The sequence below is a fragment of the Salarias fasciatus genome, chromosome 6, assembly GCF_902148845.1.
Source record: "Salarias fasciatus chromosome 6, fSalaFa1.1, whole genome shotgun sequence".
NCBI classification, from domain to species: domain Eukaryota; kingdom Metazoa; phylum Chordata; class Actinopteri; order Blenniiformes; family Blenniidae; genus Salarias; species Salarias fasciatus.
Window position 1 is genome coordinate 29,391,974 of NC_043750.1, and position 24,000 is coordinate 29,415,973.

Genomic DNA, 24,000 nt, shown 5'->3' on the forward strand with positions numbered 1-24,000 from the left:
ACTTTCCCACAGCATTTCAGAGTCCATCTCATCTGAAAGAGTTAACACTTTAACATTTAAGGTGATCTTCACAGTGCCATAAATCACTTTAGTATGAACAGAATTGAATATTGTTAACATCACAGTGTCATTGAGGAGCATCTAATACCATCTTTACTGTTAAGATCAGGTTGAAAAGTTTATATTTCATGAAGCTTATAGTTTTGAACGCCGTTCTAGTTAAGCAGCTTTATGTTTAGACTCCCGAGAGACCTTCTTTACTGAATTACTCTCCTTCTCCCACCCTCCGTACATTCATACATCAGTCTGGTTTCAGGAGTTTTTCCTCTTCACTGCTACCTTTTCTTCACCGCGAAGCATTGTTAGCTTTTTTTTCTGTCAAAGTGCCATGTTGTAACCGACATTATATAAATAAAACTGAACTGAATGTTGAGTAGTTTCACTGCATCACTGCTGAAGGATGATTCCACCACAATAATTAATTAGGTTTGTTGTTGATTCTTCATTAAATGTGTTTTTTTGTGCATACGTGCAGATCTTTTGTGCACATTTGATTATAAACCTGAGCTGCACAGACATACCCCTCATTCCCTAGAGATCAGGGTTGATCTGACCATGTTGACCCATTACAGGCAATTGGTAATAAACACTTAAAAAAAAAAAAACCTTTGACAAACAAAAGGTTGTTGCAAAATTATACTCATCAACCAATCACCGTCTGTGTTTTGTTGATGCATACACACACTGACAAGCGGGCAGTAATGCAACACTGGGTGTTTCACCAGCTCTGTTTGCACATCAGCTTGAGACTCTGGTCTGTTCACACTGGTGTGGAGCCAACAAGGAAATACACAAACAGTGGATTAGAGTGGTGGCGCGCAGCCAGCTGCTATCAGGCTGTCCAAACACAGTAACCTGGCGAGTTGGCCTCCTCGCACACACGGCGAACCATGTTAACCTCTCAGAACTGGAGACGACTGAAGGACCGAGCGACTTTAAACCGGCTCTAGGAGTGTTTGTGGACTTCAAGCTCACTGAACATAGAAATTATGTCACCCATGAAAAAGTCCTCATGATTTAGCATTTGTCTTTTTATGCCTGAAGCACTTGTTGAATTCAGATTTTGAGCTGTTTTTCCTGAGAGCCACGCTCCATCTTTTGATTATGAGAGATAAAACACTCAAACACAACCTGTATATATGGCATTACTGCATGGCCACCTCCGCCGTGAGTCTGATAACTATAATATCTGATCATTTTAAATACATCAGGAAGATTTCATGGATCTGGTTCGTTTTATTTGATCAAGAGCAGTAGCATCAATCCACACCATGAAGTTCAGTTTCTGAACAAATGCATTCCGATCTCTGCAGAAATACTGTTTCCTTTAGGAGAAACAATCTTTCCCCAACCTTAATCTGAAATGACAGACTGTGCCAATATGTTGTATCCATACAATCTTATTTCCAGAGAAATATTGCAAAAAAAAACATATCTGAAATATGATTTTACACAGTTAATGTAATCACTTCCTGACATTTAGGCATTTAATATTGAACAATATTCTTTTGTGAAAAGTACCCTTATTAATAACACATATACAATTTGCTCAGTACCTAAAAACATAATGACACAAACTGCACTGTTTAGCTGAGACTTGCAAAAAAATAAAAAAAACAGTATGGAAAGACACCTTGAAAAACTGAGTGAGGAAGAAGTGAAGCTCCAGACTCAGTCATCAGACTGTAATTTAACAAAAAAAGGCAGAGCAGTAGAGAAGATATGTCAGTCTGTCGCAGGAGTACTGAGCCTCCGACCTGTCGGTGGGAGCATGTATGATGCTGCGGAGGTGGATTCATGAGATGATTTGCATCCGTTCACAGCATTTATTAACCTCATGTATTTCAGTCCTTCTCTTTTTTGGACCACTTCTATTTCCACACTTGATCTCGGTGTGACAATCAGGTAACCATTTGAATTAAAAAGAAAACGCTGAATACGGCTCGGACAGCTGCGGAGGTGAGACTGCTTCCACCCTGAAGGTTTCAATCACAACGAACACCGTGCAGATTTTCAAGCCTGATCGACCGTCTCTGGGAACTTGGCACACCAACAGTGAACTAAGTCAAATAAACAGCGAAATAAGTCAAATAAAACCTGCTTTGAGAACATCAAATAAATCCATTTCAGTGATTTTGTGCGGGAAGGTTTAACTGTTAGTGTTTCGTTTGTAGGAAACTGCAAATGTGCTGAATGTAGAGGCATCAGTCCAAGTGGACCACGGTGAACGCAACAGCTCTGTTCTGCTGCTCCAGTGAGGAAAATGTGTCATTTTACCAACAAAGACAGTCCAGGAGTCACCGGAGACACAAACTCTCACATCACATGTGATGTTAAGTGAGGCTTTCTGAAACAAGAGCAGGTAACTGCTCCAAATTCCCCAGTGTTGGATTGTTTTTCACTAGCACTATATAAATAAGCTTGCCTTACTTACAAACATCACACATCTTCTTACTTCTCTTTACGTGTCTTTTCCCCGACAGGCACGTCACAAAACACAAACAAGAAGGAGAGAGTGAAAATGGGCAAGTGGCAAACCGGTTAAAGCTGGCAAAGGGGCGAGGAAGAGACACACATCGCTGTGAAGGACACCGAGTTTTGGCATGCCTTGCATAGCACGCATTCCTTGTTTACTGCTATTTCAGGTTCCCAACTTTATCAACAGGAGCCTCTAAACTCTAAAACAAACCTTGAATACTGAGAGCATCTGAAGACGAGACATGACGGCAGACGAGAAGCTGCCGCCGTCTGACAGTGAAACGCACGCGGCGGCGGCGGCGTGCATTCGGATTTGGGCGTCAAAATAAAACACGGCAAAAGACGTGATGGTGAGGGCGGGTGTGGCTGTCACGCTGTGACCAATCAGAGAGCAGATCCACAGGCTTCTGGGGAAATAGAGTTGGGAGCTGCAGCTCCATGACATAATGAACCAGATCCGTTTGCATGTAGCGGCTGGAGTATTGATCCCTTCATGCTCTGTGGAGGCAGCAAAGGGGAAAATAGAAACTGACACCATCAGCACTTGGAAGTCTCAGTGCAGCTCAGTGGGCTTTTATTGATTTATTCAGGCCAGCTGGCGGAAGCAGATGCAATTCAGCTGGGGACAACCTCAACTACTACAACCACTATCAGAGTGGAAACACATAAAAACAATAAAATGAACGTGTAGAGATACACCTTGGCCGACGCCCGCACTGTCAAACCTTCGACTGCAACATGTGCCAATAACTTTGATATTCAAATGTGTGTGTTTTTTTTACAAGTTGCATTGCAAAAAGTCCTCCATGAATATTACTGAGTGGCAACAAAACATTCATATCAAATATCAGTTGTATGGCAATTTATTTTCATTAAAACGGTTTTCCAGAAAAGTTTAAAAGCTGACAGATGAAGAGGTGCTGACACTTTGTGTGGGATTTAAGGGAGATGCCTCTGAAATTTGGATTAAGTTAAATCTTCAACTTTAAAAAATATTCATAAATGATTTGGGGTTTTTTTCCCCCCTATCTTTGCTACATCCTGTTTATTGTACATTTATTAAAGGTTCTTATGTCTTCAATATGTTTCTCGACACCGTGACAGTTAATGATATATAAATCCCAGCTGAGTGTGGGCAAACGCAGGTCACACACTCACGTTCATTAAATCCAAACACAATAAAAATTATGTCAAAGTAGGAACGTGCAAACTCTGCACAGAGTTTCAACCCATCGATAAGAAAACTGTTATCTGAGGCTCACATCTGCTGCTGTACACTTTGATCTGAGAAATTTTCAGTTTCAGTTTTACTTTCTGTTCTCTACTCATTCCCTCATTTCATTGTCATACTTGTCTCATTTTTGAAGAAGTATCTTTCAAATAAAGTTGGGCTGTTGATCAAAACTTTGAATGTATAAGTTAACAAGAATGAGTCTGAAATAAAGTCACAGCGGACAGCGTTACAAACACACTAAAACCTAATAAATTTCAGTGCCGAGCATACACCAACAGCGTGCTTAACATGCTTGAAAATGGGTCTATTTGCAAATTAATACCACCTAAAGGCACAAAAAACCTAATTTAAAAGAGTCATATTTGACTTTTGCGCTACAGAAACAGCAGATAACTGTCTGACTTCAGTAGATTCTTCTTCTCACTATTAATGTGAGCCGTTCGATACAATGGGCTCTGTCTTCTGATCCAAATCCTCACTATTCCAGGTGCTTTCAAGGCCAAGTGATACACAATATTTTCACACTGACCGAACAGTCCTCCAGATCCTGTGGCCCTGTGTGAAAGTGTCTGGACTCTAAAAGTGTCAAAACATTGCTCCCTTTCTTTTACAACTGTGTTTATCTGAACAGAGCGACCTTACAAGATGCCAGGTCTCTGCAGAATAAATCTCAGACGTGTTGGTGGTGCGCTGTATCCAAACCGACACACACACACACACATACACACACATATATATATGCAGTCACATTCAGGAGACCAAGCATTAAAAGCTTCCACAATCAATCAAGCAATCAATCAACACAATCATGAATAGAGAGGAAGTGTAGCTGAGTTGTCACATTCCACATGTACACTCGATGACCAACGCACGCACACACACACACACGCACACACACACAGGTCTCCTGAGACCTTCCTCTTACAGACATGTTTAAGTCATTGATTAAACTTCCTCAACACCCTTCCCACTTCCTGAACATACCTGGACAGGATTGTGAGTGTTCTAACACACATTTGTCATTCGAGCAGTTTAAATTTCCAACAGAACACAGTGACAGACGTCCTGTCTAAACTCAAGATAGAAGGATTTTCAAGTATCTATCAGGAGTATAGAGAAAAAAAAAAACACAGGCAGGTGAATATTGTTCATTTTTATTATTATTCATGAACGGTGAAGAGTCCTTTTCAAAACCTTTAATTAAAGGATAAACTGCTTATTTTTTTTTATTTCATGATTGTTGAAAAACCCTTGATAACAAATATATATGAAATAGTTTGTGTTTTATTTTTACTTTCTCGATAAAGAATTCTTCATAGTTAATATACAGAAGGCGAGTTCAGTATCAATATTTCCTGCAAGTAAATATATTCACTCATCCTCTCTGAATACATGAATAAATATTATTAAATAAGTACTTTTCTGATTAATTTACTGTTTAAACATAGCTTAAAATGTTCAAAATCCTATTCAAAAGATTTCATTGAAATGATTTGCTGGTTCTTCAAGCTTATTTAATTTATTAGACAAAACAACCAGCTTCAATATTTGCATTTATAGATTTATCATTTTTGAAACTGGCAGTGATCTTTGCCAAATGTGTTATAAAAAGGATGATTTTGATCAAAATCAGCTAATTTCTCTTAAAAGTAATGAAGTCCACATCCTGTAGTGACGGAACGGCCTCTTTACTTTCAAAAAGAAAACAATAGTTTGGCTAAATCTCATTTAATCATTTGGTTGTTTGAGAACTTTCTGAAGAAGCACAAATATAAATACAAACTGTTTCAACACCATCGATGTCATGTAGCAAAGTGAGCTGCAAATGTTCAAAACTACAAATAAAGATGTATTACACAGCAGCAACATGTCAAATTAGAGGAGACAAAACCACATTTTCATTCTGTGGTAACGACTCACGATGAAGTGACAGATAGTAATACATCTAAACACACGGGTTGTGTATCCATATCCTCTGGAAGTTCATTTCCTGTGGATTTTGTTTAAACTCAGCCATAAACTTGCTCACTTGTTTAACTCCACCACTCCTTAATTTCATCCTGAAACGTTCAATAATCATGCAGAAAAATAAAAGTATGGTAAGTGTGAGGGTCCGACAGAAGGCTTAAAATGGGACAGACACGACTGAAGAATGCATGACACCGCGCCTCGGCTCTTATGTAATAACTCACTCATAAACGTCGGTGAATGATTGCACAGCTTTGCATACCTCACCACACACACACACACACACTCTCACTGTAACATAAACGCTTGGCGAACACATGTACCCGCACTGACATCCAGGCCCTTATGCTGGTGTCTTTTAACCAAACATTTCAAACAACCCCCAGAGGATCGCCTCAGCCCAGACTCTTCCTGACAAATGACCTTTGACCTTACGGTGGCTTCTGACCACATGATCAAAACTATCCCCAGTGACCCGAGGGGTCGGCGGCTCCCACACACAGGAAAGCGGGACGTGTGTGTGTGTGAATGTGAGAGAGAGAGAGAGAGAGCGGGACATGGAGAGCGAGCTCAACCACTCGGACATTAAAGGAGCTTTAAAATGAGTCCGCGACCTTCAGACTCTTTAGGCTCCATTTGACTTTGCTCCCTCATTCTTCACTTTCATCTCGCCCCTTGAAACGGCCAGAAAACAAACAAGTCCAACTCTAAACATAGACTTCGACTTGGTTGTTCTTTTCCATAGTCTCTCCTTTCCAGCACTTTGCTTAAATCTTCACCTCCGGCTTCTTCTGCTTTTTTTTTAATGTAGCAGGTCGAACTGCATCACTGCCCATCTTTACAGCGGCTCTGTCTTATCTCCGCTATCTTGTCCTCCCATTTTTCAACCATCTGTCTTTCACTTAAACTTTCTCCCACCACTCTCTCTCTCTCTCTCTCTGTCTTTTTTTTTTCCTCTCTCTACCCCCCGCCACCCCCTCCCTCTTCTACCCTCCAGTTTTCTCCCTGGTCGGTGGCGGGTCTTGAGAACGGGCCTCGACAATAGCAGAAGCCTCCATATTTGGACACGCCGATGGAACCGAGGGATGAGGCTCCCACACGGTCCTCCTTCAAATACCCTCCCATTCCTCCCTCCCATCCATCCATCCCTCCTCCCTTCTCTCTTTTTGTGCCATCAGCTGAGTCCTCGGAGTTCCTTCGTCCTCACTTAATATCTTTCTTCACTTGTCAGTTTTTAACTGGCTGCACTGCAGGGATTTAGAAACATCTACAGGCGGCTTGATGCATCAGAGAGCAGGACTGCTTCCTCTGCCACAGCATCCGGATGTTTTATGCAATATGCATGGGTTATTATCATGAACATGATCGACCTGCAAGGATTCCTAAATGTCAAAATAGGAAAACAAAAATCTTTTTTTTGGCACACTTCAGGAGAGTAACTGTAATCCAGAAGAGTTTCAAAGAGAAAGTGTCGTGTTTTTAAGACGCAACTGTCTGAAGAAGCGGAAACCCAAACTTTCAAGAGCACTACCACTGCTGTTCTGACATGAGCCCTGGTCTTACTGATGTGCTGCCAAAACTCCCATCTTAAATACAAAAAAAATGTCACTGCTGATAAACGTGTCCCATGTGTGAAAGCAGCCGCCAAAAATTCTACTTTGTGAAATACGTTGACGAATACTTCTGTCGCTGTTCAGCCATTCCTCACATGTTTATGGACGACTCTCTCCTCAGTGTGGTCCTGTAAGCGAGTGTCTCTCTGAGGCGGGGGGCTGACAGGAACAGTGACGCACTCCGACTGCCACTGCGTCACTCCGATAAACACACACACACACACACACACACACGCACACACAGCTGTTAAAAGACATTTTAGTGTTTCACTTCACCAACTCTACGTTTCTCTCGGGACGGCGGTGGAAAGGGACTGATCTCGGTCTCTACGATGACTTTCTGACAGTTTGAAGTAGTGAAATTCAACTTCAAGCACATTTACTGAACATCATCCTTATCTTCACGAAGCATCTCAGTGTAAACTGTTCTTGAACTGCATCATCTCGTCTGACTGAAGCATTTGTTGCGAGGAGCGAATCATTACGCTGCAGGCAATGAATTCAGCATGCTTTCATCAATCATGCATTCACTTAATGCACACATACACACACACACAAAACACAAACACACCTCCTTCACCGCCCAGAGCCAGACTGTGGGAAATCCTTGGGAAAGGGTCATGACCAGAAAATGTGCTTCTTCTTCTTCTTCTTTCTCTCTCCCTCTTTCCTTCTTTCCTCAAAAAACAACCCTCTCTTCCACGGACCACCGAGTAACAGAAATGCAGATGCTGTTTTCAGTAGGAGGATGTGGTTTGCATGTTCTCTCTGCGATGTTGCGTCTTTTCTCTGGGTACTCTGGTTTTTCCTCAAACAGTCAAATTAACATGCTTTTCAGGCTAACCAGTGACTTTAATGGACCTGGTGAACTGCCCCTGCCTTCCTTCACCCACCACCTGGATAAAAGTCATCCAGGGACTTTCTAAAACTGGCTGGAGGAGTTTTTACATATCGTGTGCCAAATGTATCAATTCCATAAAGTCATTTCTTCTTGATTTTTGTGCGTCTGACACCCGTCTCTGTGGAAACCAGGCATGTGGTGATAGAGACAGTAAAGACACTTCTTCCTGCTTCCTTACTTCACACCGTGCCAGTCCAACATATTCTCACTTCTTTTAAAACCTAAACATGTCAGGCTTGTGATTGTCTAAATCTCATTCTCATCCTCACACAGACTATAAACTCAGTTTCTCTCTCTCTCCGTCTCTCCTTCGAGCGCCTCGGCTATATAAACGTGCGCAAAGGAAGCTCATGGATTTTTCAGCAGGCTTGAGGCCGCGCACCATATCTATTATTCAGACCGGCCGTTTAACGCAGCGCCGCTCCAGCAAACTGTAGTCCTACGCACACAGACGCACGCACGTGAAAATTCAACATTACCAAAAGGATCAATGCAGCCGTTACACAAGTTGAATTTAAAACAATTAAACAGAGTGTTTTTTTTAATATCTTGCGCGACAATCTATAAATAACCTTTATTCAACCGCACAATCACACACGCAGATTGAGAAGCTGAGCTCTGCCATTCAGACGCTCACACACGCTGCCTAACCTGGTCAATCAGTAACACCGCGGCGGGCCTTTGTCCCCGGGAGGTGAATTATTCTGACACTCCGGCGGTTTGATTAGCAGCAGCAGACCGACACGGCGACAGCGAGACGCCACTTCTCTGGAACAACGGCGTCGCAAAAGCAAAAATAAATACTGCCGCCCACCGAACGAACCGGGCGCCTGTGGTTCGACCTCGGTCACGTCTGACGATGAATGCTATCTCCAAACCTGCTATCTCGTCTAAACTGCGCCGTTCTGAATTAAAAGGATCCTGCCTGCGAAACTTGGGTTTTACAGTGAATTTCCACATGGATTTAGAGTTTATGCAACCCAGCTTTATCAGTCTTACCGTTGAAATATTTACTGTGCGTCCACACTTGGCATGTTTGGTTTGATTAAAACAGCTTCTTGTAATTGTCTTTCCCCGCACAGCCTGCTGGTGTTTCTACTGAAGGTGGAAGCTGTATTTTTCTCAGTCTACATGGCTGACGTTGCTCATGTTAAATGATGCTTTTACCACACACAAAAAAAGGCAGGCTTTCAATAAACACCAAATATTCATGTTGAAAGCACAGTTTTGTTAACATTTGGAACCTTGAGTGAAGATGTGTGCTTAGATTGTGAAGAATACAAATCGCCGTGTTCTTGGAGTTCACTTTGAATCGTCATTATTAGAAAAAAAAAACTTGCTGAAAGATGCAAGAACTTGACCGATGTAGAGCAGGAAAATTAACTTCTCAAAATTATGCAGCACGCAACTTTTAATCAGAAGACTGATACTGAGCAAAAATTAGGTTGAACGTATGGAACAGTCTCCAGACCAACGCAGAGCGAACACACACACACACACACACCACCATCCTCTGCGTCTGCATCACAATGACCTTGCAGTAGATCTTCATCAGTATGTCTAACGGAGGAGCCTCCGCTACTGTCTTCAGCTCAGTTCAACTTCTCAAAAAGCAATCATGACGCACAGTTTGACATGCACAAGCTGTTTCGTTGCAAGGCCCAAAACCACAGTAGGCCGGCTGCCACAGTACCGAGTTCAACAAATACAGAAGAAACTGATAGTGAGTCCTTCTCCTGAGCTATAACACTCCAATAAACTCATGCATGTTTCCTACTGCGATCATATTTCCAGATCATACTATGGTGCACATCAAAAGCAAAGACAAAGCTTGACAATTCAATATGCATGACCTCTGACTGACCTTCAGTTTTTTTTTTTTGTTTTTTTTTAACACACACAAACATACACACAGGAATAAGATATACTGGACAAACCTGCCACTGGCATAACACAAGCCGGTGACTCACACCATTCAATTATAATTACAGAAATTAACTACGACCAAAAATAGCCTCGTGTATTACAGAGAGAAAACTGCCCCAAAAGACACGTGAAAGGTGTGTGTGTGTGTGTGTGTGTGTGTGTGTGTGTGTGTGTGTGTGTGTGTGTGTGTGTGTGTGTGTGTGTGTGTGCTGCACGCCTGCAATCAGGCTGAGACAGGGCTGGGCACGCTTATCAACACCACACACACACAACACACACACACACACACAAACACTTTTGACTCAGCACATTCCTGAGCAATAGAAACGACAAACCTCTGGTAAAATATGTGGGATGTGTGAATAAAGGGAACTGGATTAGACAGCTGTGTGGGGGAGAGAGAGAGAGAGAGAGAGAGAGAGAGAGAGAGAGAGAGAGAGAGAGAGAGAGAGAGAGAGAGAGAGAGAGAGAGAGAGAGAGAGAGAGAGAGAAAGAGAGAGAGAGAGAGAGAGAGAGAGTAAATATGACTGGAGATCTGATGTGGGAGAAGTTTTCACATTCTTTACTTAAGTAGAAATACAGACACATACACACACTTTGCTCAACCGATGGTAAGAGTAGGTTCTTAAATGGACAGAAAAATTACAACAGTCCATTTTTTTCTACTTGATTCAACTTTCATTATTACTTCAAGTCAGAAAGCAAATATTTTTTAAACTAATTTAAGAAAACAAAACAAAACAGGTGTTATAGCCATTACTGTAATAACAGCTACTGGGCCTATTTCTCAAAAGCAAACTACAGAAAACCTGCAAAAAAAGCATTTATTTCCCCAAAAAATCAAGCTTAATTACATATTATTACATTAATGGCTGGAGTTTTTACATTATGGAAGATTTTTTTTCGTACTACTTCAATCATACAAGTAACTTATGACATTATTAGCGAAATGTTATGATTATGGATCAAATGTCTCATTACACGGTTGTTACCTGATGGGCTTGACTACATTGAAAGACATTATAAAAAGTAAAAAAAAAAAAAAAAAAAAAAGTCATAGCACATCTATGTGGAGAGAGGTTGAGAAATATAAAGTAAGGATTGATAAAGTCACAAGGAAAGAGGATTTATGGTCACAGAACTTCTGACCTCCTGTTTGTTCCTGCTTGTTCATTAACTACTGACTGTAACTGTTAAATTAAGATTTACTGTCGGACCTATACGCCGTTCATTCTCTGTTTGGAAGATACAGAGAGCATTACTGTTAATAGAATTAGGATGCATTTAATATGATATTGTAGTAGAACATTTTATGGGTCCACTCTGCCATCAGTATGTGCAGCGCTGGAAGGTCAGAGAGAGTAGCAATAATAATACTAATAATGCTTTCTTATCTCCGAAATGTCATTGACAATCAAATAAACTGACTTTTTAAGATATCTAAGTTTGTATAGCAAAAAATAAATAATTTTCTGTCATCTAGATTAAACTAAAGGATGAAATGTACGTCAATCAGTTCCTGTTGCTTCTAAACAACCCTAAAAGCCATGCTGTCAGGGTGCGTTTGCAAAAAAAATTATGCATAAGAACAGCTAGAGGAGATGTTTTTTTGGACATTTCACTGTCTTTTTGACCGAATGTGTCATCAAAATTGGCTTTATGCTGAGATTGTAATAATTGTTTGGTTTGAAGCGGATGTGCCCAGCATGTTTGCCATCCTGACCCAGAGACGCTCGCGAAGGCTTGGCCACGTCACCCGAACGGACGACGGCCGCATCCCAAAAGACTTACTGTACGGGGAGCTGGCTACTGGAAGCAGGTCAAAGGGACGCCCGGCTCTCAGGTTCAAGCATGTCTGCAAGCGAGACCTAAAGGCTGGAGGCTTCAACCCCTCCGACCGCTCCGATTGGCGGACCACCACCCAGGACGTCGTCAGAACAGCGGAGGAGAGAACCGACACCCTCTGGGAGGAGAACAGACTCCGCCGACAGCGGAGACCGTTGACATCCCTGCCACACTGCGAAGAGCTGATCTGCAGTGGCTGCGGCGGGATCTGCGGATCCCGGATCGGCCTCTATGCTTGATGGGCATCAGCTCGCAACTGTATAAAATGCATCTGCCTCACACAAACATAGATTGAACACGCACACAAAAAGATAAGCTGTCTGCAACAAATAGGTTGCACATAAAGTAGTGTGTGTGTGTGTGGTATTTCAAAGCAGAAACAAGAAGAGAAAAAAAAAGAGCGAAGTGACAGATCGCTGCACAGAGACACGGCTAAAAGCTTTAAATCAGCGCCTGCAGTCTATGATCGCCACTCAGTCACAAATCTGTGTGTTGACACTACACGTGTGTCAGTGTGTATCTAAGGCACAGAGACTTGGATCAGTCATTGTGTTTTACTTCCTGGTTGTCTTATCTTTATTATAAAATATACAAACACACACGCTTTGCTTAACAAGTCGGTGCAGCACGGCAGCTCGCGCTGGAAGCCCAGGATTTGAGGAAGAGACGTAATTACCATGCGGCACAGAAAGAGAGCAAACACACTGCTGTCGGTCTGTCTCTGCCTCCTCGTCTTCACAGGTTCTCTAATACGAACTGAACCGAAACGGGGAAATAGCATCAGAAACAGAAACAAGTGTGGTCAATTTGACAAATTTCAGACCATAAAGTTAATCACTTCATTTCTTTCTGTGATTTGTGTCAGATTATGTAGAAAGACAGCGATAGTTGATGGATGGAATTGGCCTAAATGGTTAAATGGACGGTATCAATCAAAGATGCCAGTGAGGAATTTTTGCAATTAACCACAAAAAAAAAAAAAAACCCTTTGTGCAGAAACGCCGTTGTCACAGGAGACTGAGACAACAAGGCAGAATCAAGCTCCTTTCTGGATAATAGACCTCAATCCGGGGGTGTCAAACATAAGGCCCGTGGACCAAAACCGGCCCACGAGGGTCTCCAGTCCAACCTGATCCACCATTTGTGGGGACGCCACACAATGCAGAGACCCGGGCTGAGACATCGGTGATGCTGCTGTGAGAGAGAGCTGCCTCGCTGGGATCACATTATCCTCAAAGCCGAGCCGCCGGGGCGAGCTTGTAAAAACATGCATGATGCAACCGCTGCAGGAGAAGCTTTTTGAAAAATTTCACTGTATTTTTTGCACCACAAGGGTTCATTGAAATTAGCGTTATGTTAAGATTGTAGTGAATTTTGGGAACAGTTGTTTGGTTTTGTGAAAATATGTACATTTTTTTTCCTCATTGGATTCGCGTCACACCAGAGCAAAGTTTACATTTAAAGGTTATTATGACGCTTATTTCACTCCAGATGAGATTGGGCCGCATAAACTAAAATGTGCTTTATCCCAGCTTAACCTACTTAACTTATATGGAGCTACAGGCTGATGTGGAAAATACTCAACCAGCCGTCGTCATGTTTGGTACTAACTTGAAAAGAGAACAACATCATACATGTTAATCTTGTTTAATTTCACACTGACAGTCTTTTGTCTTCCCCACTCCCCCCCCCCCCCCCCCCCCCCCCCCCCCCGGTTACACAGCAAAGTTATTAAGTAAGAAAGTCGTAAGAAAGTCAAACTTGGATGTTTTTTTTTACTAGGCGCTGTTTCCAGAATGAAGGGCAGTTTTTCTGCATATGTGCAAGCAGATCAACAACAGTAAACAATGGTGGACGGCACAGAGTGACACTTGCACTGTCAACTAATTGAAACTCTAACGAGAGGCAACTGCTATCAAAACGTCTTCACATGTGTCTGAAGCAAAAATCAGAAAAACATTTGCAGCAGATCAATCTTTCATAAAGAGGACCTCAGTTTCTCAACACAGACAAACAGAAGCAGAAACAAATTGAAACTGTATGATGTATGTGACAATGAATGCAGGATCAGCAGTGGTGAAAACCCTCCACGACGCCCTCAATACAACCTTTAAAGGTACCAAAATAAGTCTGGGAATCTTTGTTTTCATCTGTTTGACATTTCCCGCTCCAACAGCGCTGTACACGATTGTATGAGTCTGTTTAGCGTGGAACGCCACCAAACATCACGTCTGGTTCTACTGAACGCTCATCACTCTTAAACACAAGTTTTTCTTCCTCTCCTTTGAGAGTGATCCACTCTGAATTGGTTGGTTTTCTAAATCTGCTGCTAGAATGACTTGAACTGACTATTTTCAGTTCCCTGAAATGACTGCAGTCACTGGCACTGTGTGGACAACATCAAATAAACTGGCTCACCATGAAATCTGACCCTCAGGAAAGGTTCACACTTGTGGTTTGGTTCCCTGGTATAGTTTCTTAAAAATGTAGCTCTGTGCTCACACTGTTAGGGTTAAGTTTAACATGTAACCAAAAGATGTAAACTAAAGTCATTATCACCAGCTGCAGGAATTAGCAGCACAGTGTTGGGCTTGGTTTGACACACAGTAATGCACAAGGCGCTGCTAGTTTATCTTATATTATGTATAAAGCACTCAGAAAATCAGCAAGCGCCCCGCCACTGCACAAACCAACACTAACAAGGATCATCTGCTGCAAGGCGGCGGTGCTTCTGGTCTCCGGCTCCTCCTCCTTGTTCTCTTTGTGTGTGTGTGTGTGTGTGTGTGTGTGTGTGTGTGTGTGTGTGTGTGTGTGTGTGTGTGTGTGTGTGTATAAATACACCAGAGATTTCCTAAAAGTGGACCCAACCTGCTTGTTGAGTGTGCGTTTCGGTTTTAATGGCTTCGTTCATGCCTCCACAAACGGGCCGCATACTCACAGAGAGACACACACCAACAGCAATTGCATTAGGATTTGCTTTAATCCAACTAAATCTGACATTTGTGAAACCATCCTTTGTCCACCATTGGGCAACTAGCAGGAAATTATGATGTGTTTTTGAGCCTGTTTGTTCTACAGATTTTCAAAAGGATCAAGAGTGTTACCCAGAACTGAAAGGCTTTTGTCATCTGCAGATGCAGGGGAGTGATGTAACGCCAGGCAAGCAGAGCTATCTGCATAGACTCCTCTTTCTTCTTGTTGACTAAAGTCACGTTGAATCTATCGAGACGCGTCGAACCTGATCACGGCCGAGGTCGCCGCCTCACTCGTGCAGTTGGAGTGACTGCTTGTTTCCAACTTATAAGGTCATCATTCATCATAAATGTGTGGTTTGATTCACGCACACACACGTTTCTTTGCTGCATTTCTATTGGCTGAAGAAACAAGAAACACCCTAGAGTGCAGGATGAATCATCACAAAATTATCCGACGTTACAGGAAAAGAAAAGTTGACAATTTCATGTGGAAATTCTATTAAAAAAAAAAAAAAGACAGTTATTTGGAATGCTTAAGAAAAATGAACAATAAGCCTTTGACACAGGATGGATTGTGGGGAGTAGCTGGAGTAACATGGGGCTTTAAAATGCCCAGTGAAAAGCCAATCGTCAGTTATCTGAGCCCAGCACTGCCATTGTTGCAAAGGAAACACTGCAAACTTTGCATTTCTATTGGACGCTGAATCAGTCAGGCGACGGATCAAAGATCTGACTCTGCTTCGTTGGGGAAAAAAACAAAAACAAGATCTTCAACTAGTGCATAAACACAAGATAAATACTGGAAAAAACAGTATCTTTCATTTTCTGGTGCACTTTAAACTTAAGCGTGCCTTTAAACTGAGAGGAATTGGGACGTGGAGACCTGACAAAATGATCTTTGCATTGTCGAAAGCACATCAACTGAATTTTACTCTTGGAAAACTGTTTATCAGCTTGTCCACATGAAATTTTAAACAGGACAGAGGCCCACGCTCCACTTGTGTGGACCTACACCACAACCCTTGGTGCAAGTATGTAAGAAAGCATCCATCATGCACTTTCATAAAACACCAATGATGAGGCAAATTTGTAAGATCTGAAAAACACTGATGATGTTTGGGAAAAAAAAAAAAAAAAAGAAAAAAGAAATGAGTTCTTCCCTTTTACCTAAAGAAAGCAGAGTGGCGGGAGCCAAACGCAGAGTGGAGAATAGCTAAGCCTACAGACACACTCAGCCCGGCCTGGTTATGGTTAAGGATCTGCCATTTGCAACGGCATATTTAGGTGACATGTTTGATTTAACACAGACTAACCAGCCTGAGGCCACGGACTTCCCACCGCAGCTCACTGCGGGGGTAGGACGGACTTGTTTGTACACACCAGCGTAGACGTACAAAGACGCAGAGGGAAACGCAGACGTGTGCACGCGCCTCGCACGTGTGCAAGTGCGTGCACGAACGCGCCACGTGCACGGATCTTCCTCAGATGACACAGATTGGAGCTGAAAAGGTGCCGGAGCGACGCCATGATACCATGAGAGCAGTTCAAGGTCCAAACCTTGAGTCTTGCAGACATGTAACACGCTTGCATGCGAAGTCGAAACAGGCCAATTCCCCACACACACACACACACACACACACACACACACACACACACACACACACACACACACACAAGTGAAAACTCAGCAACTAGCAGTGTTAATGAAATACAGCGTTTGCAAAGAAGATAACGGGAGGATATGGAGACCAGCTAAAGAAGAATCCGGGAGAGGAAAATGCCGTCCTCACCACCTGCAGTGAAACATGAGTCTGTCTGTGTGCCGGAAGCTAAAAGAGACCCGGCAGCGCCGGATTAGAGGACAGAGGAGACACCAGCCGCCATGCAGCCGGACCAGGAGCGACCGGTGCCACAAAACACACAAGCAACACAAAGATTCACCGCACTGACAAGCAAACGCATGTGTGTGCAACATTTGACCCCAGACACCTGAAAAATGTGGACTAAGAAAAGGACTGAATCACTGCTTAGAAATATAAAAGAATTTAAAAGAAATGGGAAAAACCTAATGACACAAACCTTTTGACTTTTTCAGCTTTTTTGCATCATCTTGGTAGTTCCGACATGTGAACATTTCAGAAGTTTGCACAAATTCTCCAGTTCAAATGTTATTTTAAAGAATTTTGAAATTCAAAAAAAAAAATTGTCACTTGACAAAACACTTCTTTCAACAGTCATCAACTGATGTTATTTGTCTTCCAATCTATACATCTTTTCTAAACTGAACTGAAATGGAATGAATGCTAATATGTGGAAATGAATGAATTTAATTTATATTTCTTTTACAAGAAGAAAATATATATTTTTACATATATACCAAATTTGTCAGCAAAACTTAGTCATCATTTCCATTTATAACAAAATGTGAACATACTCAATCCAGCAAATCTAACTGTTATAGTTGTTGTATGAACCCATCCTGCATCAGAGCCAGTTTCACATTTTCATTCATTCTGAAAGTAATATCAACAATTACTGATGGTGTGACAATGATATCTTTTATAATCTCTTTTTTGACTAAATGCACGTTTTTGACAGACCTGTTTCCAGATGCTTCGTCCCTCACCGTCTGTGACACAGTGAGTTTCTGACACGGCTCCTGAGTTCATCATTACGTAAACGCTGATCATCTGATCATTTGCAAATGCAAGAAAGTGGCTCATCAGACCGGCCAGACTCATCCAGTCTGTTGAGGGGATTCACAGCTAAGCTCGGACTACAGACGGCACCGAGTGTTACACAACGGACCACATGTCTGTGTGTTGCTGTGTGACAGGTGGGCGGCCGAGGCAATGAATGCGATCACACAGTGAGGACGAGCAAAAGCAGTGGGAGAGATGTGCTTGTCATGGAAGACTTAAAGAGGGACACGAAGGAAAGCACAGAGTTACAAATAAATGTCTGTCACTTGTGACAGCAGTGGCAGCCTGAAAGAGGACTGGTTACACGCAGCAAACCAGCACAATGACTTATAAAACCCCGGCTTTCCAGCGCTCTGAGATTAAATGTGCCAGAGATTATTACCCACTGTGCGCCTTCCTGTCACACACAGCACACAGCTGACGACGTAAACACCTTTGTTACCGAGTTTGAACTGAAATGCATGCAAACAGAAAACACAAAAGGCCATTTTAAGTTTGCATTTCACCGTTAAAGTGAGTGTGTGCGGTGTCAGAAAGCGTTGACGTGAGGCCGCGGTGGGAAAATTGACCAAGATAAGTTGAGCTGGCATCCTCTGACAGGTGTTAATGATGCAAAAAATAAGAAAACACAATACTGGCAAGTCACCAAAATGCTGCTATGATCTGTAGCTACTGACAAACAACAGAAATGCAGCAGAAAGTTATGTTAGCACCAATGGCCGAACCAGCCTGAATAATATAAGACTACATGCATCTTTTTTACGACATGCTACATTTTTTCCTGTTGTTGTTGACTCTCATGTCCTTTCTTCTTGTGAATTCAGCCATGTTCACTCCTTTCTCTCTCTCTCTCTCTCTCTCTCTCTTTCTGTGCCACAGAGGCAAACGGTGCACGTCGTCTCACTTCCCTGAGCTGAAAACTGTGTCTCCGTGCAGCAGCGGGGAGCTCGGCGCCTTTCACTCCCTTTCTCTTCCCCCAACAAAAGCCGCATGTCAATATCCTACTCTGTCACCGCTCGCCGGTCTGGAAATAGAGTGTGATGGCACCATTTAGAGCCAAGTGTGAATACACTCTGACACAAGGCCTGACAATAGAACAGACAGTCTCTTTTCACAAGCGACCTAAGATTAGACGGCCCACGAGGAATCCCCTGCTGAAGAGATTAGTTCCATTGATGCTGCTTTCCACAAAGTATAGAGACACACTCCCTGTGTGTGTGTGTGTGTGAGTGTGCGCTGATATTTACAAGTAAATATATCTCCAGTGACTATTCAACATGTTGGCACAATTACATTGTTAATCCTTTATCAAGCAAGAGATCATATTCTGTAACTTCAACTCGACTTCTAAAACTAATTATAGCATGATCATGGCAGTAACAAAATCCAAATATAATTTGGGTAATTTTATATATGAATCTTGTAATTAGAACATAGAAAATGGTAGGTGGAGGATCCAGTCATGTTAAGGAAGCCTCTCACTTAGAAATAATGGAAAATGTTTGATTTTTTTTTCTCACTTCACAACAGGTTCGGCTACATAAACACACCATAAAATGGTGTTTAAATGCTTTAATATTCTTCCATGTGTTCAGTAATTTGTGTCCTATAAAGGGTAAAGGACGCCAAACGTATGGAACAGGTCCATTTTCTTATTTAGCTGCATGTGATGTCTCGTCGAGAGGACCGAATTATTCTGACCGGCGGCGGAGAGGAGCGACTGAAACTTGGCACATGAAAGGCTGAAACCATCAAAATGTTTATTTTTACCTGATAAATAGCCGAGTGATCGGTTACCCTCCTTGCACAAAACGAAATGTCCCGCTGTGTATGCCTTTTAAGTCCATGCAGAGCTATGATAGTTTAAAAAAAAAAAAAATTCTCCTGCAACTGAAGACAAACTAAAAGCTGCAGCAGAACGTGTGATCGATGCGCTCTTAAAAGTTTATTAGCTGCTGCACTTTCAGAAACTTGGGCGCAAGTTTAAGTGTGAATGTTGGATGTGGTGCCTTCACTGACAGAGGCTACCGTCGCTAACGACTGACATCAGTATCTAAGAATAACCACGTTATCTTGTGTGTCATCTATGAACACCGCCGGTGCTCTGGCTTCTGAGTAAATGTGCAATCTTGATAAGGTCCAGTGATTTACCTCATTGAGAATTTGCTAAATATTAATTTGGTGCAGTGCAGGCGTAGCGTTGATAATTTGTCACCCTGTATTAGATAAAGTGGCTCAGAAGACGGATGGACGCGCTCAATATCTTGTAAATGCTGATCAGTTTGCACACATGCAGGTTCGATCTCCATCCGTACTTCTTCACTCGGCGTTTGATGGCCGTGTAATCTGAGCAGTCTTTGTGCAATACGACAAACACCTGTTATATCCTGTAGAAATATCACCACAGAGCGCCAAAACCAGTCAGTCCTCCGATATCTGCGGCTCACGATGCCAACCTCAACCTCAACAACAACAACACACGACCACCGACAGATAAATGAGCCAAACACTGCGATGATTAAAAGTAACTAAGGACAACCAGCAATTTCATTAACGGTAGATTAGACAGACGTTTCTCATGGTGAAAACTGAATAAAGCTCAGCAGCGGGTTGATCTCTGCATCAAAAACAACTGTTATCAAACATCTGAGCCTTTTATGCCACAAACATATACTCAGAGGATAAGTAACTGAACTGTAAGTATGCATTAATATTTGTTATGGCACCGTTTTTTTTTTTTTTTTTCAGCGTTTGTCTGTAGCCAGCGTTTCAAATCCCGTTTGTTGTATTTGAAGATTAAAGGCTCTAATCTCCATGACACAAGCCTCTGGTATCCAAGATAAATCTGTAGAGTGCTGCTCCAAAATAACACATTCATAAATAATACAAATTCCCACAAAATCACAAGTGCCATAGTTACAGTTTTGTTTCCTGTAGGGAAGATGTCCTGGAAAAGCATCAACTAGTCAAATGAAAGCACCTAATGCTGCCTGTGTCAGATATATTAAAGAATATATGTCTGGTAAACAGCTCTGCAGGTAGTAGATATATATATATATTAATTATAAGGTATTAAATGGGAATGCCACATTGATGTAAACCACAGCAAGTATTTCTTCTTGGTGCTCAGATTTGAGCTTTGTAGTCTGATGTCTGTTGGTAACTGGGAAACCGGTCAGGTGACATATTTCAGTGCTGCCTCGACATGCCGTGACCCCACTCTGGCCTGGTGACCCAGTATAGAGGACTGCATTTGTTGTCTTGTCAGGTTGTGAATTATTAGGAATAGGTCCTGCCACTCACTGTTACATAATTTTAGCTTCTGTTGGTAAATCCGCCCCTCTAACCCTCTAACCCAGGCCGAGTCCTCAGTATGCAATCACAACCTCAATGACCTTTGACTATAAACTCTGTGGTTTCTGTCCGACTGCTTTAAATTTCCACAAGACGGGTTCTATTGCAATGGACTCCTGCAACATCAGTTAAGACAACAGTAAACAGCCACTCACCCTTCAGTTTCTCCATCACGCTCTGCCCGGCCCTCTCGGCCACCCGTCCGTCCTCCCTCTGGTAGCGCTCGTCCAGGAATCGAGCCGTGGCTTCCGACAGGTGGACTTTGCCCGCCACGCCCAGCTGCTCCATCAGGTTGGCCAGGTTGACGTCGTTCGACCACACGTCGAACTTGAAGCGCTTGATTCCCAGAATCCCGCAGAGGACGGTGCCCGTATGGACCCCGACCCGCATGCTGACCGTCTCGCACGTCTCGTGGCAGAACTGCTCGATGGCCTGGATCATGCCCAGGCCCATCTCCACGCAGCAGTAGGCGTGGTCCGGCCGGGGCTCCGGGCAGCCGGCCACGCAGTAGTAGCAGTCTCCCAGAGTGCTGATCTTCTCGCAGCAGGTCAGCTCACAGAGTCGGTCGAAGCGTCCGAACAGGTCGTTGAGAAGGCCCACCAGGGCCGGCGCAGACTTATTGGCCGACATTTTGGTGAAGCCCACAATGTCTGCGAAGAGGATGCTGACGGGCTCCATGCGCTTCATGTTGAACGGCCTGAATATGATCTGACCGCGGGGGATTGAGGTCTTTTTGCGCTTGTGATTGTTGTGCGGGTTATTCTTGGGGCCCGTGACACTTTGGGATTGCAAAGCCCCGCCACTTCCTCCTCCGACTGAAATAGCCGAGGCGGAGCAGGCGCCCGAGGAATATCGCTTTCCAGAGTTTTCCCCAACGCCCTCGTCGTCGCCTTGCTTCATCAGCTCGTCCGCGACGCGCCGCGGCATGACCGAGTGGATCATGCGCTCTTTCAAAGCCTTCTCCACCTCCAAGTCTTTCCCGTGCATGATGGCCTGGCCCACTTTGAGGAAAGTGCTGCGCGAGCGCACCTCCGACATGATGAACAGGTGGATGCCGATGACGTGGGCACACAGGTGGAGCAGAGCTTTGGACGGACCCAGCCAGCGGAGCGTGTCCCCGTCCCAGTCCGAACCTACGCCCACCACCCCCGACGCCGGTCCAGTGGTGTCAGAACTCTTTTGGAGCAGCGGTAGCCATCCCAGCGCCTCGAATAATATGGAATATAGGAATCCCAGCATCACAGAGGCGTACAGGCGGACGTGAAGCACGCTGTACAGCAGCAGGAGAACCTCCATGCACAGGGAAAACGTGCCAACGGGGGAGATGCAAGGGACCGGGGGTGGTGCCACTTTGTCCAGTGAGAGATACGAAGCGTTCCCGCCACCGGTCCACTCCAGCTCGGCGTAGCCGGCGGTTTGTATCTGTGGGGCCAACGTGATGGCGAAGGTGACTGCAATCAGGAACAGAGAGGTTTGGTTGTACAGCCAAGTGTACGGCTGAGTGAAGGTGAAGAAGAAGAGTAACCCTAACAAGACCAAAAACGCAGCCGTGGGGGCGATGAAGGTCAGCGGGCTGCAGCGGTCGCTGTTGACCCCAAAGTAAATCCCCCAGAGCGCGGCCGCCACCGCCAGGTAGAAGAGCACGTAACGGAACCGCCGCTGCGTCTGAGGGAAGCACCGCTCCTGGCACGCCTCCTCCAGGATGGAGGAGTCGAACTTGGGGTCCCAGCACTGCGCGGCGGAGCGCTCGAACAGCGGCGGTGCCTTCCTGTGCGCCCTGGAGGAGGAGGTCACAGCTGGTCTGGAGTCAGCCGAGCTGCAGCTGGAGGAGATGCTGTATTTGTGGAGGTTAGGGTTCACTTTATTCACAGCCCCACAGCTTCCTCCTCCTCCTCCTCCTCCAGCTCCACTGTTGGCAGCCCTCTGGGGCTCATGTTGATGCACGTGTGGCGCACTGTTGGTAATCCGCACGGTCACGGTGCCGTCCCCGCTGGAGTCGCAGCTCACTTCCGTGCCGTGCATGAGAAGCTGCCGGTGATGCTGTAGAGTGGCCATATTGACTGGAGTGACGGGGAAGACGAGGGGGTGCGAGAGAGAGGTGTTAAATATTAATGGTGTCTTCAGAAGGCGCTCAGGCAATTAGACACGGTGCGTGGGCGCCGCGCGCGTGCACATGTGGCACGCAGAGGAGGAGGGGGGGGGGTGGCGGCGGTGATGGAGCGGCGACACAGGCAGACAGGGAGGGTGCAGAGAGCAAAGGTGTTCGCAGGAATAATCACACTGCATGAATGGTGAGCACGGCACAGACGTATTTCCTACGCACGCAGCAGCCTGCACGCTCACTCACACAAGACGCACCGTTCCAGTTCCTTGAGCAGTCCATTATCCGAGCCCGGGTTTGCGTCAGTGCTCACATTACATGTACGCTTCTCCAAAGAGGCTCTGGGTCCGAGCCCGGCTTTCTCCCCAGCTGCGGTAAAAACACTGTCATCACTCTTTCTGCCTCCCGAACCGAACATCCTTCTCGGAAAAGGGACTGGTCGGTGATGCAACGGGAATTTTACGCCTTCATCAAGTCGGTCCTGACGTTACATGACTGGAAATTACCTCCACTGGACGTGCGCGATGTTTCTTATCGAAAAGTTAGATACCGTCAAGAGAGAAATGCCAAGCTTTCTCTTATTTCTTCCATTAAAAAAAAAAAAAAAAACAGCCTTCAAGTCCAGCGTTTCATCATTATGAAAAAAATACAAATATGAGGCTGTCAACAGTTGGCGTTGCGCACGAGCGGCAGCAAAAGTTACTGTTCCTCTTATCTCCACAACACGCGCGACAAACGGACCATCTACACTCCCTGTAGTCTGTCCACAACGCCCACAGAGGAGCCTCCACTGGAAGCTCTGCTGCTCCGACTCAACTGTGTGGAAGTGATGAATCCTCTCAT

General features: G+C 44.0%; 1 protein-coding gene across 1 annotated transcript in view; it reads right to left on the reverse strand.

The window, feature by feature from the left end:
* Window positions 1-23,727, reverse strand: part of LOC115389709 (adenylate cyclase 9) — a 40,466-nt gene extending 16,739 nt beyond the window's left edge. The window contains exon 1 of the mRNA XM_030093234.1: window positions 21,212-23,727. Within this exon, the coding sequence (XP_029949094.1) occupies window positions 21,212-23,111 (1,900 nt within the window). The 5' untranslated portion in view covers window positions 23,112-23,727. The remainder of the gene's footprint in view (window positions 1-21,211) is intronic.
* Between the last annotated feature and the right edge of the window lie 273 nt (window positions 23,728-24,000).